The sequence below is a fragment of the Pelobates fuscus genome, chromosome 2 (genome assembly GCF_036172605.1).
Source record: "Pelobates fuscus isolate aPelFus1 chromosome 2, aPelFus1.pri, whole genome shotgun sequence".
Taxonomy (NCBI): domain Eukaryota; kingdom Metazoa; phylum Chordata; class Amphibia; order Anura; family Pelobatidae; genus Pelobates; species Pelobates fuscus.
The window spans coordinates 184,827,167-184,843,806 of record NC_086318.1 but is presented as its reverse complement, the minus strand read 5'-3'; the positions used below and the strand labels follow the sequence as shown (position 1 = coordinate 184,843,806).

General features: G+C 36.9%; 1 protein-coding gene across 5 annotated transcripts in view; it reads right to left on the bottom strand.

Moving 5' to 3' along the window:
* The window catches only part of MYO6 (myosin VI), a 257,778-nt gene that overhangs the window by 56,895 nt on the left and 184,243 nt on the right, over window positions 1-16,640 (bottom strand). For all 5 annotated transcript variants that reach the window (XM_063443007.1, XM_063443009.1, XM_063443010.1 and 2 more), the window contains exons 16-20: window positions 15,713-15,840; window positions 14,859-14,954; window positions 12,879-13,049; window positions 10,685-10,723; window positions 6,116-6,209 (exon numbers count right to left, since the gene is read on the bottom strand). In XM_063443007.1, the coding sequence (XP_063299077.1) occupies window positions 6,116-6,209; window positions 10,685-10,723; window positions 12,879-13,049; window positions 14,859-14,954; window positions 15,713-15,840 (528 nt within the window). The remainder of the gene's footprint in view (window positions 1-6,115; window positions 6,210-10,684; window positions 10,724-12,878; window positions 13,050-14,858; window positions 14,955-15,712; window positions 15,841-16,640) is intronic.

The following is a 16,640-nucleotide window of genomic DNA, read 5'->3' as shown; positions in this document are numbered from 1 at the left end:
GCAGTAAGAGCAGGTAAGCTGCCAGGTCTCATGCTGAATGGGGGGATGGAATTGCAGGGTGACAGGTCGCTGGGGCCCCCTGTATCACCATGGGCCCCTGCAACCTTCCTTCGGACGTGGAGATCTCTGATCTCCACACAGTGGTGTATCCTGGTTTTGTGCTGCCCTGGGCAGGACAAAACTCAGGTGCCCCCCCTCCCCCCGCGCCACCCCCACCCAACCTTTCCCCCCGCCCCGCATTCTAAATACACACACACATTCACTGACAGATACGCATACATTCACTGACAGATACGCATACACTAGCTAACAGAAACACACACTCGCTAACAGAAACACACACACACTAACAGACACACTCACACTCAGTAACAGACAAACACACTCACTAACAGACACACACTAACAGACACACACTCACTCACTAGCAGACACAAACTAGCAGACACACATCCTCACTAACATACACACACACTCACAGGCAAACACACACCAACAGACACACACACTAACAGACACACACAGTCAGACACACACACACACACACTAACAGACACACACACTAACAGACACAGACACACACACTAACAGACACAGACACACACTAACAGACACAGACACACACACTAACAGACACACACACATTAACAGACACAGACAGAAACACTAACAGACACAAACACTAACAGACACACACACACTAACAGACACAGACAGAAACACTAACAGACACAAACACTAACAGACACACACACTAACAGACACAGACAGAAACACTAACAGACACAAACACTAACAGACACACACACTAACAGACACACACACTAACAGACACAGACACACACTCACCCACCCACGTTAACACATTTTTTTAACATTTATTTTTAACACTTTTTTTTATTTATTTTTAACACATTTTTATTTATTTATTTTTAACACTTTTTTTAATTTTTTTATTTTTTATTTATTTAACACCCCCCCCCCCCCCAGCCTCCTTACCTTTGGGAATCCTGGGGAGGGGGGGTGTCTCTTCCTCCCTGGTGGTCCAGTGGCTGCTGGGCGATCGGGCGGCACTGCCTGGCGGGCGGCCGGCTGGCGAGGGAGCACTTCCCCTGAGCTGTCTGCTCAGCTCCCTCGCCAGCCTCAGAGTGAGGCTGGGAGCCGGAATATGACGTCCTATTCCGGCTCCCAGCCTCACTCTGCGGCTGGCGAGGGAGCTGAGCAGACAGCTCAGGGGAAGTGCTCCCTCGCTGGCCGCCTGCCCGCCAGGCAGTGCCGCCCGATCGCCCAGCAGCCCGCTGGCATGTCTGTTAGCCGCAAGGCTAACAAGACATTTGCCTTGGGCATTTGGGGGCGGCTTTTTTTGCCGCCCCCGGGAAAATGCCGCCCAAGGCAAATGCCTTGTTTGCCTCGCGGCTAATACGCCACTGTCTCCACAGCAGAAGCATGGCTTTGCTGCCGGGCCCCCTGACTGCCTCGGGCCCTCGGTCCATGACCGATCTGCCCGACCTGTCAGTCCACCCCTGTTAGGGTGATGAGACAGGTAAAAGACAGAGACTAAAGACTAGTCAGGGATGACTACAGGAATGATCTACAATGTTTTTGTTTGGTATAAATAATTAGTTGCACCATAAATGGTATAAAGAACAAGTTGCATATAAATTGAAGACTTCAGAAGAAACTAAGATTATGGCAGGTGAGCTTACATTTGAATGGCCTTTGCAGTTGTACTAACATGAAAAACATCTTATTTATATGTGGATTGGTATATGGTATAGTGTGCAGGTAAACTTTTTTTACTTTTGTTCTATGTATTTGGACTGATAAATACTATAGCCATTGCTGCCAAGTGCCAAGAGTAATGAGAGTGTGAGCGCTTAATTTTGAGAGTTTGCTGCACCCACGTATATCGTATATGGGGTAATAAGGGTGTAGAGGTACATAATAATACCCCTTTCTGTCTAATTAAAAATTTGGCATTGAGCAGCTAAACCACTGATCTAAGTCATACACTGCAGGACTTAGCACAGATAAAGAGCTGTTGACTCTGTTGGAAATATTGAAAACAGGAAACTGAGCACAGAAGACACCAAATAAAAAGTCAAACCATTCTAAAACAATTTGTCTCAGTCCAATGGGAGAAGGTTCCAGGACACTTTAATATTGCAATTGTTATAGTGCCTGTACTGTTTTTTTAAGCGTAATAAGCTGAAGTCATGAAAATTAAATCCTTAAGCAGTCCTGGATTTAGGGCTTCACTGGAATGGACCTGAATATGTTGATGGTCCTAATGAGAGAATTTCCATTTCCGCTGTCACAATAGCTGTTATGGACTACATGAGTGACATATAGCAAACCTACAACTAATCCACATCTCCTCTGGATTTTCCCACCGGTGTGACTGCAGTGTAGATGATTGACTTACCCCAACCCCCCAAACAAAGTTATAAAATTACCCCTTCAATAATTGGGGTGCCAAACATAAAACATTGGTGGCATTAAAACTTCCAATTCCCAGAATTCAAAAAGAACAGTCTGAGAATAAAATATTGTAGTTTACAGATTGAGAGCCAATGGTACAAAGTAGATCAAGAGATGGCTCAAGTTCAAAGCTATGCTGTTTGTTCAGAAATGTTTTGCGTTAACATATTAGGGGTAGATTCCTGAATAGGTCTGAGAGTTGTGTTAGACTGTACTGGTATAAATAATTGTACCCAGTGGCTTTGTATAGAAGGTATTGCACTGACATATTACCTAATCTATCTTTATCCCACAAATGAAAGTAAGCTATTTGGGAAACAATTCCCCCTGGCCTTCTGTTATCTACTCACGGCACTAATTTTAAATCAATAAAACCACATTACCCTCCTTCCCTTGTGCTGTAATCTGATGTGAGCAGCTGCTTGTGCCATTGGTGTTCTATGCATCTGATAATTCTCAGCAGCTTTCGATGCCGCAATATTAACATTCACCTACCTGTGACTTTCTGCAGACCCATGCAAATTGCGACCTTTACAGTTTTCATTCAAGGGTATATGCAGATCTCTCACATTTACAACAAAATTCTACATTTGGCCACATCAGCTAATCATACCTTATTTAATTTTATAAGGTGCTTAGCTAAGAAATAGCCACACGGGTCAAGAAATACCAATATGCATGAGATCTTACATCTGTGAAACATAATTACAGAAAGAACAGATTATACACTGTGCCATGAGCATTCATGAAATGGATTCTTTTTTGCATTGCTGATACATTCTAACTACATAATGCAAAGCAGCAGTAGACCCAACACTTTGAGATTAGGCATGGTTTAATTTATCAAAGTATTATACATTTTGTTTTCAAAGAACATGAGACGTTAAAATGTGATTTTAATTATAACAATCCACAAACCCTAATGAGGAAGTATGATCGCTACACCAAAAGAATACTCATGCTAAGCTTAAAATTGTGAAAATCAACAGAAATAACTTTTCCTATGAAGCTTTAATTCAAATGCAGGTGAACACCGTGGAAATAAATTGCCTGGGGCTCAAGTATTATTTCTTTTGATGTCATCCCCTCATCTGCAGCTTAACTAAACTGAAACAAATCCTATAGAGAGAATGCGACAGTTCGGTAGGCTGCAAAGAGGACAGAGTGACTGCAATGATAAGCAGCTTGCATTAAATGGAAATGTCTACATCTGCAAAAATACATATTCCATCTACGGGGTTTATTTAAAAAAAGAGTGAATGGCGCTCAACGAAAAAAAAACAACCCTCAACTGACGTGTGCACATATTGTAACTGGATATTTGTATTTTTCAAAATCGTCAAACTTGGTCTAAATTTTGTGGGGTTTTTTGTCCACTTCAATTCCCAATTTAGTATATAAACTTGTCAATTTCACAGCATGTTTTATTACCAGCCCTTATACAGACCATTAAATACACACTGAGCAATTTATCTAGTTCCACTTGATTGATGAATGTTTTACACAGTGAAATAGGCATAATTGCAAGAGTGTAGCAAAAGACTTAAATATAATCCCAAGTAGCATTTGGAGCGCACATAGCACGGGCAGTGCTTTTTCTATAGTGTCTATCACATAGTTCTTGGACAAGAGGAGAGTACTGGCTAATATATTGCTGAATTCACATACCATTGAATGGTGAGGAACTACTAAGTTTAATATCTCAGGAAAGGTGATTGATGATCATATGTTACTTTGAATAACAACAAATGACAAAGCCATGATTGGCTCTGCCACTACAGACATCACTAAGGAAACTACTAATTTCTTCATTTAATATAAATACGTCCAGGGAGCCACATGGCAGAGACTGTCCTGCTGCAAGGTTTCATGGATGTTGGTTATACAGTCTTTATGTATCAGTACAAGTGCTATGACATGTTAAATGTTCAATTCTTGAAGAGGAAATGTTACTAAAGTTTTCCAGATAAGACGTTGCTCACTGATCAGTAATGCGTAGTTTGCGTACGGTGCATTGTTTCATTTACATGTTATGCAGCAATTTGTAAATTGCAAGTCACATTTCGAGCCTGAAAGACAAACTTTCCCCATCCTGTTTTATATTTCAAACATAGTGAAGATACATGTGTGTACTAAAGATATTTGTCAGGCTGGCACTGAGATACTTGTAGTAAAGCAAAGCTCAACATTAATACTAGAAGCATACATGGTTTGGGCCAGATACGAGTAGCCAATTAGTAGATGGACAAGACTGCTGTAGATAAACAGGTCAAGTAAACGTTGGCATAAATAGGCTTCACAGATCATACTTCACGTTTAGTTGATATTCCCACTGGAACAAAATGATGCAAGCCTTAAATCCTATATTTTTCTCGTTGTTCATAAAGACGAATTGAAAAGAATGGGTGTAGAGTGAAGTAAGACATTTCAGATACTGATTGTAGAAGCTGTTTCAGAAAACTTTTGTTTTTTTTTGGAGGCAATTACAAAAAAATATGTATGAAAACATTTGCTTTACTGGAAAAATCTGAAATAGATATGTCTCCTACCATTTACTGCCATATCCTAATTTTTGTATGAATATCAGACTAGTTCCATAAATGTGTCCACATATTCAATAGTTTTTTTTTTTTTGTTTTTTTTAAAGCAAATGGCCAAATTCCTGTTTTCTTCTGTTACAAATTTACAATAAACATCCTGTGGTTTGTTCACATAATGATCAATTAAAGGGACACTATAGTCACCTGAACAACTTTAGCTTAATGAAGCAGTTTTGGTGTATAGAACATGCCCCTGCAGCCTTGCTGCTTAATCCTATGCCATTTAGGAGTTAAATCCCTTTGTTTATGAACCCTAGTCACACCTCCCTGCATGTGACTTGCACAGCCTTCATAAACACTTCCTGTAAAGAGAGCCCTATTTAGGCTTTCTTTATTGAAAGTTATGTTTAAGCTTATCCCCTGCTATGTTAATAGCTTGCTAGACCCTGCAAGAGCCTCCTGCGTGTGATTAAAGTTCAATTTAGAGATTGAGATACAATTATTTAAGGTAAATTACATCTGTTTGAAATTGAAACCAGTTTTTTTTTTTCATGCAGGCTCTGGAAATCATAGCCAGGGGAGGTGTGGCTAGGGCTGCATAAACAGAAACAACGTTATTTAACTCCTAAACGACAGTGAATTGAGCAGTGAAATTGCAGCGGAATGATCTATACACTAAAACTGCTTAATTTAGCTAAAGTAATTTAGGTGACTATATTGTTCCTTTAAAGGAAGGAGTTTGAGAAGTTCCAAAATGAAGAAACTGTAATCAGAGGTGGACCCAGGGTACAAATTTAGGAGGGGCATTGGCAAAAAAGGGAATGGCACTGCCCCAAGATAGCAGCAGCAGTTACTCAGAAATATATAACAATATTAATACTTCAATCCCTACTTCAATTTAGTAGATGGGCCGAGCAGCACGGAAAGTACAGTCCTGAAGCCTCAATTTCAAACCTTCCAATTATTAAAATATCTTTTTTTTCTTTTTTTTTTAAACCTAGGACCCAGGACACACATTTAGATGAAGTTGTTAATAGTAAGTACTATGTTCCTTTAATATATATTTTTTTAAAAATACAATAAATATGTCTTACCTGAACATTGCAGCTGTGACAGAATCTGGGCTCCTTCAAACTGATGACTTGTCATTTTTAAATTAGGCTTGATGCAACGGATAAAGCTTGATCCCTATGGGAATCCCAATAAATAATTTGTTAAATCAAAAATGTAAATTAAAATCTATACACTTTTGCACTTTTATGACTGGAGTGTACAAGTAGAATCTAAAACTAGGTCATCACATACAAAATGTGCATAAGCAAAAATAATTAGCAGTTACTAAAATGCAGCAAAAAAGTTTTACAAAAATACACATGATGCATTATTCTTAATTTCCCAGCTCAGCATCTCGATAATGTATATTTCACACAGTTCTTTTTATCTCTTACATTGATAATGATCTTTAAAATATAATGAGTACAAAAAAGAAACTATGCAAGTCCTCCATCCACTAACTTAAAATGCATACGGGTAATGAAAACAGAAGAGAACTGTCTCTCAAAATGTAATGTTTTTATTGATTGTCCTGACTTGGCAAAAGTTTTACATTGTTGGTGATAAATGACCTTGGACTGGTTCTGAAAGGCCATTGTTAACTCACAGAATATTATATACCTTTGAAACGTGTCTGACTTTTTAATAGATTGACATAGAGACTAGACTTGCTTCTGAACAAAAATGATGGAACAAAAGGAAGCAGAAGCAGAAAAACATACACATTTTCAGTATTTTTTTTATATGTTCTTGAGCATATTTGATAATTTCTAGACAAAAATCTATAAGATAAAGATAAACAATTCTGTCTTCTTTTTTTACATTTTAACATGATGATATAGAGCTTGGGTAATATGCATATCTCCAGCTAGCCTGGACAGTAGTCCTGATGGGAATAAACATGAGATCATGTTTATATTACAAGGGATATTATCAATACTAGGCATGTACAGAAAGGCATAGTAACCGGTTTTATCTTTGCATAGGAACAGTGAATTCCAATCATGTAAAACATGCAGCTAAATTACCAATACAACAATTTGTCTTCTATAATTGCTCAGTGTGAAACCCATTAATGTGTGTATCACATAATTAGCCAATGTGCATGAGTCAAAATAATACTTCTAGCGCTAAACATTCTTTAAAAAACAGAAAACCGGAAACAAAATGGATGCATTTTCACACAGCCCTTGAATGACAGCAACGCGATTGTAGTATTTGCCTGTGGATTTTATATAGAATCTACGTGAATGGTTACATTGCTGTCAAACCGATTTCTGTACAGTAAATAAGTGAAATCTGCTGTACATTCTGGGCTTTTGCGGTCTCAAAATCAAAATTAGTCTGCCAGATCTCGAAAATATTGCCGCAGCTACAGTTAAGCTGCAGAAATGTGGCTGACCTTTCAAGAGAATTATGTCAACTTCAACAGCAGACATAAACATACCTGCTTAGGAAATGTCATCTAGCATTAGGTGTTCCTGTGGCTACTCTACGTGATGCAAACAATATGTAATGTGGCAAACATATAGAAATATACATGATTGCATGAGATGCCACATGCATCCTCTTCACACACATAAGGTTAACCCATTCAGTTCTGAAAGAATCAGACAATGCATTCTACTGCTCAGAACAATGCGCTGTAGAAAACTCTCTTCCAATCACATATTGGGCTGAACAGGGAAAATCACTAAGATTTTTATAGGAACTGTGAATACAACTTCATTGCATATATATATATATATAAAATAAATGAAGTGACAAGCTTATTGGGTGACTTTGTATCAGGAGTGCACCCACAGTGGTGTTTTCGCTGGAACTGTAATAGGTATGTTTTCATGTGTAAGATGGGCATGTAAGGGAACCAGTAAGAATGTGCTGTGTCTATACTCTAAGTGCACTACACAAAGCAATACTAAATATTGATGCCATGAAAAAAGGACCGATGGGAGAATAATGGTAGAATTAATAAGTTGGAAGGAGAGATGAAATACAAGGAGAGTGAAAAGGGGAGATTGACTGAGATAAATTGTTTGAAAGGATATACGGAATAAGTATAGCGAGGTAAGACAGAAGAATAGGGAAATGGAATATTAAAACATGAATTTATGAAAAGTGTTGACTGGACAGAGAGAAGAAAAGTATAAAATAATAAGCAAGGAAAAGATGTGAGGGGAATGATTGGGGAATGATTTGAGTGAACAAAAAGGGCACATCAAAATAAGAATGAGGGATAAATTACTCGTACAATATGGAATATGGACAACAAGACAGAATGAGAAGAGGAGATGGGAAAGAAGGAATCGGGACGAAAGAAATGAGGAGGCAAGGAGGCAGAATAAATAGAAAACAATACTTAATGTTAATGGAAAGAATCAATGTGACTAGATGGAAGAAATTAAGATTGGGAACTGAAATGTGGTTTGAAGTCATGCAATTGAGTAGGATTTGATGGAGAAAAGTAACTCCAGGTAAGAGAAAGAAATAAAACTGGCATAGGGGTTTTTAGGAGAAATGGAAATTGGTTGGTAACAATCAAGATGTAGTAAGGATTTGAGAAAGGCGAGGGTGAAAATGAAACTAATAGCAGCTAGAATATATTTACGTTTTCATAATAGACTTGTCATGATATCACACAATGTAGAACTAATTGCACTGAGATTAGATTAAATCAGAGTTCCAGATAGGAACCAGACCAGAGCACAGTACTTATTAGCTTATAAACAGTGTCTACTACGAAATAATTCATTCTTCAATGCCTGTCAGATCACACAGTTCCATCTCAAGGTAGGATTTTCAAAAAGTTAGGAATACTTACTCCCAATCTCATAAATCAAAATATTGTAAGTAAATCAGTAGTTCAACATGGACAAGTCACAGAAATACTAACAATTCAAAGCCTCAGTTTTGGACAAAACAAAGTTGCTAAACTTTACTTTTATATTATCATTTCTAAGAGATACAAGCAACAAACTGATGAATCCCTCCATGGTTTATAGAATGAAGAAGGGATTCTCTTGGCAGAATGCTTATGACTATAACTTTAATGCTGGTACCTTTATCTTCTTGCAAATTAGTTTTTATTTATAGGGCTATTGCACTTCCTTACAGCTTATCCTGTGTAGCTGCTTATCAGCATTACTAGAGCATTCATGGAGACACATTGCTGGCAGATTATCAGGCTCCTAAAGACATTATCAAAGTGTGTTTGCAGGCTACACTAACATTTTGTAGGTGGAAATTTGGATTTATAATCAGCGCTCTGAGTATTTGGTAATGTAAATTTATTGTCACCCATGTTTACGGAGTCCACAAAGGTGCAAAGCTGTCAGGAAATATGCTGACAATAGAATTCATCTTTAAGTAACTCATCAGCCTCTTAAGCGAAGATGGGGTACCTAACTACAAAACCTATTTATGATGCAAATTTTCTGTGCGTATTTGAATTACAGTTGAAAATATTGCTAGAAAATCACTTTGCAAGATAAGTCCAACGGTAAAAAAATAAATCTAACACTATTTAAATTAATGCCACGTATAAAATTTCCTATAGTTGCTCAAAATTGTTATCACCAAGTGATTGCATTTCAGGAAAATCAGAACAAGGTAGGACTTGGATATTATGATATATAATGAATGAGGGACATGTCTTGCTGAAACTTCTCTAGCAGCTCTAATTAAAATATCCATCTAAAAAAAACTTTCCCTTCTTTTTATGCTTTTTCTAGTTTATATATTTCCACATGAATGAAATCTAATAACAAATTATCTAGTTGTGAAGAGAAATATGCTAATATTTTTTTCTGGTGCTGCACGTTGTGTGTGGCATGATAACTAAATGCATAACGGTATGATGTGATGCCCCAGGGTCCTCATCCATTAAAAGGACACTATAGACATCCAGAGCACTTTAGAGAAACTGCAATGTTTACATTGCAGCACTAAGTCCATGTACAAAATGTCCTATAGTTGCTCAAAATGATATAGTGGCTGTCTACCAGCAGGCGCTTCCTGCTTGCTAGGTGACTTTTGGCTGCCTAACTGATGCTGGATGTCCTCACGCTCTGCATGAGGACATACAACGTCAGAGGACTCCCCAAAGGAAAACATTGAAGCAATACTTATTCATGGGGAGGGTCTAATGCTCTTGCGGTGCTTGCAACCTTCTCCCCACTGGGATCTGGTAAGTAAATAAAGGGTTTTAACCATTTATTGGTGGGGGGCACGAGGGAGGAGGGAGGGAGAGGATGCTATTTTGTTAGGAATACAGTATTTGTATTCCCAACACTACAGTATTCCTTTAAAGTAATAGACTAGAAGGAGATCATGGTATATATGGAAAGTTGTAGGGTGACTACTCTGTTGGCTTGCCCCACCATATAGGCAGCTCAAAAGCCCAGCAGTGCCACATCACGGTATCTATATGATATCAAGCAGCCTGTGTTGCAGCACAGACCCAGACCCTCAAATGTGACCTTGCATAGAGATTTCAATAATGCTATACTGGCAGAGAATGGATGAAGTGACTCATCAGGAGTCACTTGCACCATTCTGTCATAGTTTACCATTGAAGAACAATATAGAAAGGTCCAGCATTGTTTACTTACCGTGCTGCGAAGTTTTTCAAGTAGCAAATTTAACTGAGTCTGTAAGAAATGAGAAATGAATTGAGTGCTTACTCTAAACACATAACAGTATATTCTTTGAATTGTTGTTGACGTGCATGCAGTATGGTGATTGTTGCATGCATTAAGATGGCAGGACATGTTTACATTTGATATGACATTGCAGGTCATGGCACATGGAAGTGCAGCCAGTGCAAAAATGGGGATCACAAAAGCTACATTAAAGCATAAATATTCATGTGCAATACACGTATAGCTACTCACTAGCCAAGAGATGAATAGCTGTATTTTTAACTATTTTCTGCAAAAGAAGCATACAAAAATCCACTAAATAGAAACATTCACAATACATCGAAAAAAAAATCAACATTTAAAACCTGTGCTTTCATTTTAGTATTCATAATAAAAATGTAAAATAAAAATATTCATTCTTGGCCATAAGCTAGCATCGCCAGCATAGTGCCACAGGCACAAAATTGTGCTTTTCAAATTATGGAGACAGTGCCCTGACAAGCTAAGTAATGCCTGTTGTGTCATAAGACACGATTCTGGCTTGGCTCAGCACTAGTCTGACTTTGAAGCACAAGCTATATACATAAAATTGACTAAATTGGTTTTGTCTATTTTTCACAGCTAGTTTAACACTAAACACATGTTACAATGCATTGACATCTAAATGGAAAAGCTGTAGTTCTCCAATTTAGAAAGCATTAAAATATATAATGGCATTTCCATGTTTTGTCATGCCTATCGGGTGGTCTTTTTTATTTATCTTTATTTATAGTGACCGCCATGGAAAACTAGCAGGGCTATTCACTAAGTGAGAATTGCCGGGAATGCAAACTGAATTAACACAATTAAAGTCAACATAGGTGAACTAGAAACATTCTAAATCTTTAAGTCTGCTAGGCTCCCAGTTTAAATTTTAAATTCATTTTGAATTCACTTTGAATTTCTGACAGTTCTCGCTTTAGTAAATAACATAGTAATTGAAACAAATGATTTACACAAAACATAAAGAATCCAGAGCATCCCAACATTATTCAATCTCTAAAAGTTCAAAAAAACCATCTCAACTGAAAGGCATATGAAACCTTTTTAAGTAAATTATTTAATAAATGATTTAGTAAATTCCTAAAACGAACACAATTTTAGTGTGTCCCTTTTGGCAGCATGGTTTTCTGGGAACATAGGTCAAGTATTCTAAAGGATATCTTTAATTTGTTCAATGACGTTAACAGCAGGTGAGCCGTACACATATATGACAAGGAAGTCCTTTTCTGGAGTGAGGTGGCTTGGCAAGGGGCAGGCTAAAAGTGCAGCATTCTGCCAATCTATTTATTTTTTGTGTAAAAACTATAAAGATTGCAAAACATAATATAGCATTTTATGTTGTCAAAACCTTTCAAATGTATTAAAACTGCATTGATACCTGGAAGACTGTTTAGTGCAGGGATAGGCAACCTTCGACTCTGCAGATGTTTTGGACTACACTTACCATGATGCTTTGCCAGCATTATGTGTGTAAGAGCATTATGGGGGATGTAGTCCACAACATCTGGAGAGCCTAAGGTTGCCTATCCCTGGTTTAGTGGGACATACTGCAATAACTGCATCTCAAAGGTTGTCTTTTATTATGCCTTTTCACTTAGAGTTGTGCAAAAATTTAGATAGAGAAGCACGATTTCTGAGTGTTCAGAAAAAAAAATCTACTTTCATACACTGTTAGCATATTATGCTAATGTACAGGATATGTCTAAATATGCTAAATATTACAAAGGTTCTTTATACCGTTGCACATACATCTGTGAATGGCTGAAAATATTGAAAATACTTATCCATATAACATGGTGCAATCTACCTGCTATGGGAAATCTCACAGGTTTTTATTAGAAAGTCTAATGGAATGCTGTAGTGTAGTAGAACCTGTGATTTTCTATCAAGCTGAGTGGGAAATATATAAAACGTACTCACTGCTCCAACTAGACAGTGCAGATGCAGAGGTAATAGAGGTTTATTAATTTCCGCTAGAGACTCCCGTATAAAAAAACGCATACGCTTTTCAGTAACTGCGTGTCCTGCAAAGATCCCGCTAGTTACGTGTATTAAGTGCCTTTCGAAAATTCAAAGTAGTTTTAGAAATCACTTATTCTACCCAGTTCTGAATATGCAGTACCTTGAACTTGTTGCCAACGCTGATGAAACTAAGCTTCCCGGTCTTCTGCTTGGTATCTTTATAATTATTGGCAGTTTCAAATAATTCACGCACAAATTTATCCTTGGACTCACAGATGAGAGATTCAAGCGACATATGCAGTGCATCATTATTCTTCTCCACAAACTGCATCTGTTGACAAAAGAAAAATGGTACTATTTTTTTAACCCCTTAAGCAGCAAGGCTCCTTTGAGATGCGAAACATTGCAAGGACTTTTTGACACTTTTGCTATGTGTCCATTTTACCACAATTTCACCATTTTGCTTAAGTGCACCCCTACATATCATATAGCATTGTTTTAAATGAGAAATAGGGATTTCTTTCTCCTTGATACCCTATATGTATACCCTTGCACAACATTAAATTTGGATAAAATATTTTAAAAGCTAAAAAAAACTAATGTTTTCTCAATTTTATATTTAATAATTTCTACACAATGAGTGCAAAAAAAACTAACAAAAACTAACTCAAAATAGATTCACTAATTAGTCCTGTCCAAATGCCCAATGTGTCTAGGACTTCAATTAATATTTAGAAGTTATAAAATAAATATAGCAAGGAGTAAATTACTGTTTTAAATCAAAACCTTGCAATGTTTAGTATGCTGATAAAATCACAGGATCAAAACTCAAAAGTATATATTTATTTAACTAATAATAAGAGCATTTTAACACTTCTCATCTATACATGTTATCACAAACCCTGTAGGTAGGTATGTAATTCTATACAGGCGTGCATTATTTCAATGGTCGGGACAATACATTTTGACATAGGATCTTTGAAATGATTGGGACATTCTCTTTTTGATATAAAATCTATGAATTTATGTATACTGTGACATTGTATCACTGGTTTTAAGGGGTTAAAATGCATACTTTGTTTTTGTGATGGTGTGAGGAGTGGGTATCATCAATTATCACCAATTTCGTAAATGCAAAATTTTCTTTCTACAGTGACCAGTCCAGCACTTAAACTGTTAATACAATGCCACAAATCAAACCATAGAGCAGTGCACAGTTAAAGAGTAAAATGCATGCTTTATAACAAGTCTTCCTTTTTAACTGATTCATTGCTGAACATTCACCTTAAACTGAACTCTTCTTTTTCACTCAGGAATCCAAAAATGTATGGGGGGACTAGTTAAAAAAAGAAATCTAAAAAAAAAAAAAAAATGCTATCTCCCTTAAAATGTTAAGTCAACAAATCTGAACTTCATTGTGACCAGCTGAATGAAGTATTCACATGGAACAAATGTGGTATAGAGGACCAGGAAAAGATGTGAAATTATAACTCTTATTGTAACTTCGAGTCCTTCAAGCATGAAAAAACGCCTGTGACTGCGCTCCCTCGTCTCCAGAACACATTGGTCTTGTCTGGTTTCACTCAAACCTGGGACGTGATGAGCATTTTAAGTCAGTAAGCATCTTTGTTCAGCTCCTAATTTTCAGGAACATGTAGTTCCTTTTAGATACACACAGAGCTTTAACATGAATTTAGGTAAGAACAAGTCAATAAGGTAGTTAAGAAAAGTAGGAATGAAACAAGGAAACATAGACCTGTTTACAACATGGCAGTTTCATTTATTTTAACGTCTTGATTAAGACTACTGCACACACAGAGTAATTTGCCATCCGCTCAGGTGCACCCACTATGAAACCTGAGTTATTGCTCATATAATGGTTTGCTGAATGTGTTACTTGCACTGGTATTACCTATGATGCACACATGCAAACCTTCTCATAATAACAGTGACAGTTTGAGTGACAAAGGATTGAATACCAAGTAGCTTTGCAGCCAGCGAGCTAATCTGGGAATGGTAATACATATAAAGTCTCAATACTTTTTAATAATATATATCTCAGATATGGATTCTCTTTTTCTCACCATGTAATACTCTTCACGTTACTGCCTACAACCAAATTTGACAGAATAAAGCTTACCGTTTCATAGCACACGGCTCCTGCGAAATGCCGAACAATAAAGCCCTCATCATCTCTGATATTCCTGTGAACAGTGAGCTTGGACTTTCTAGGAATCTGTAATAAAAAATGTATTATTAAAATGAGATTTTATTTTTTAATAATTTTCTTGAAGCTGTGGTGCACTTGCTATTGCATGTCCTCTGCTCTCAGTGAAGACCCTTATTGTGTTTCAACATAGTACAACTTATTGACCTGAATTGCATGCAGACTGTTCAGAAATCAAGTGAAATTACATTTTGGCTGAGACTACCTGCTTTTGGTAATGCAGGAATAGGATCCTTATATAATGGACTGGCAAACATTTAAAGACAATTCTGTTACAAGAAAGGCACAAAATATAAACATTCACATTTTTTTATTTTATGAGCACTCTATCTTTTCATAAAGCAAAGTATGTACCTTATAAGAAATGAAGATATGCAGAAGGAACAATCTATCTTTGTTTCAATAAAAAGATTTATATCATACTCAGAACAATAAGAAAATATATAATTCCCAACAGTCCTGAACGCAGCACCCTGTCAACAGCAAATAAGGGTATTTCAATGTTGACATCATTGAAGCCATCTGTAGTATAAAATTAGGGATAAATGTACACTTTGTGTATTATACACACGTATGCCTAAATACCACAGTTGAATAAGGAACAGAAAAGCTATTTTAAAAAATATTCACGCTAAAACAAAGTGACAGCTGAAAATCCATGCAAATCAACTATACAACCAATAATGTCAACCTATTCTTTAAGGTAAGGGGTTGAATATATACTGTGGATATGTTTTGTTTCCTTATTTGTAAGCAGCATTACTTACAGTGAGGCGGAAGTGGTCCTTGTGTTTTTGATGTACCACAGAAGTGAAGTGCTGGTCACTTGGCTGAGGCAGTCTGTTTTCTTCATCCAGGATGTCAAGAATACCAACTAATTTTGCTTCAATTAAATCTAAATGTAAAAAAATAAAATAAAAATAATGCATCTTAATATATTTCCATGATCACTAGTAATCATAATTAAAGAACATGGAGAGAAAAGCGACCCATGTGGTCAGAAGAAGGGTAGTAAGTCTAACATGGAGGATCAAAGTTCACACTTGTATTGTGATCTACATTACTTCTTTCCATGTCCACAAAATGAAAGCCTTTAGAGGGCTCCAGTGTGTGCCTTTCTTTATTTATCTAAATGTACGCCTTCTACATAGACAGGCTTGGGGCCACATATTTTAGGAAATTGGAAGTGCCACTTCAATGGACACCAGACAATTCTGCAGTTCACCCTCATTCATGAGCTGGATGCTGGTCTTCAAATGTACTTTTACATTCCAAATGCCAAGCTCATTAATTAAGTAACATTATCTATATCTGTCTATGTATAACAAAACACTAAAAAAATATATATATATACAGAGTCACTGCCCCGGTGCTGCTCCAGCAGTATGACACATCACCCAAAAATGTATTCAACAAAAAAATGACAAAATCAGTTAACAACATTTTGTACTCACATGCCCTTTTCAAGCCTTTGGGTTACATATATAAAAAATGTGTCCTAGAATATTATATATATATATATATATATATATATATATGGAACATGGGGGGGGTGGTTGCACTCACCTGAACATGCTTAAATGGGGTGCTGCTGGGGGCCATATTATACAATACACAAGATCCAGCGCACTCTCCTATCTACTAAACAGCAACTTCAATGTTGACAGATTTTATTAGTTTTTAAATTTTTTATTT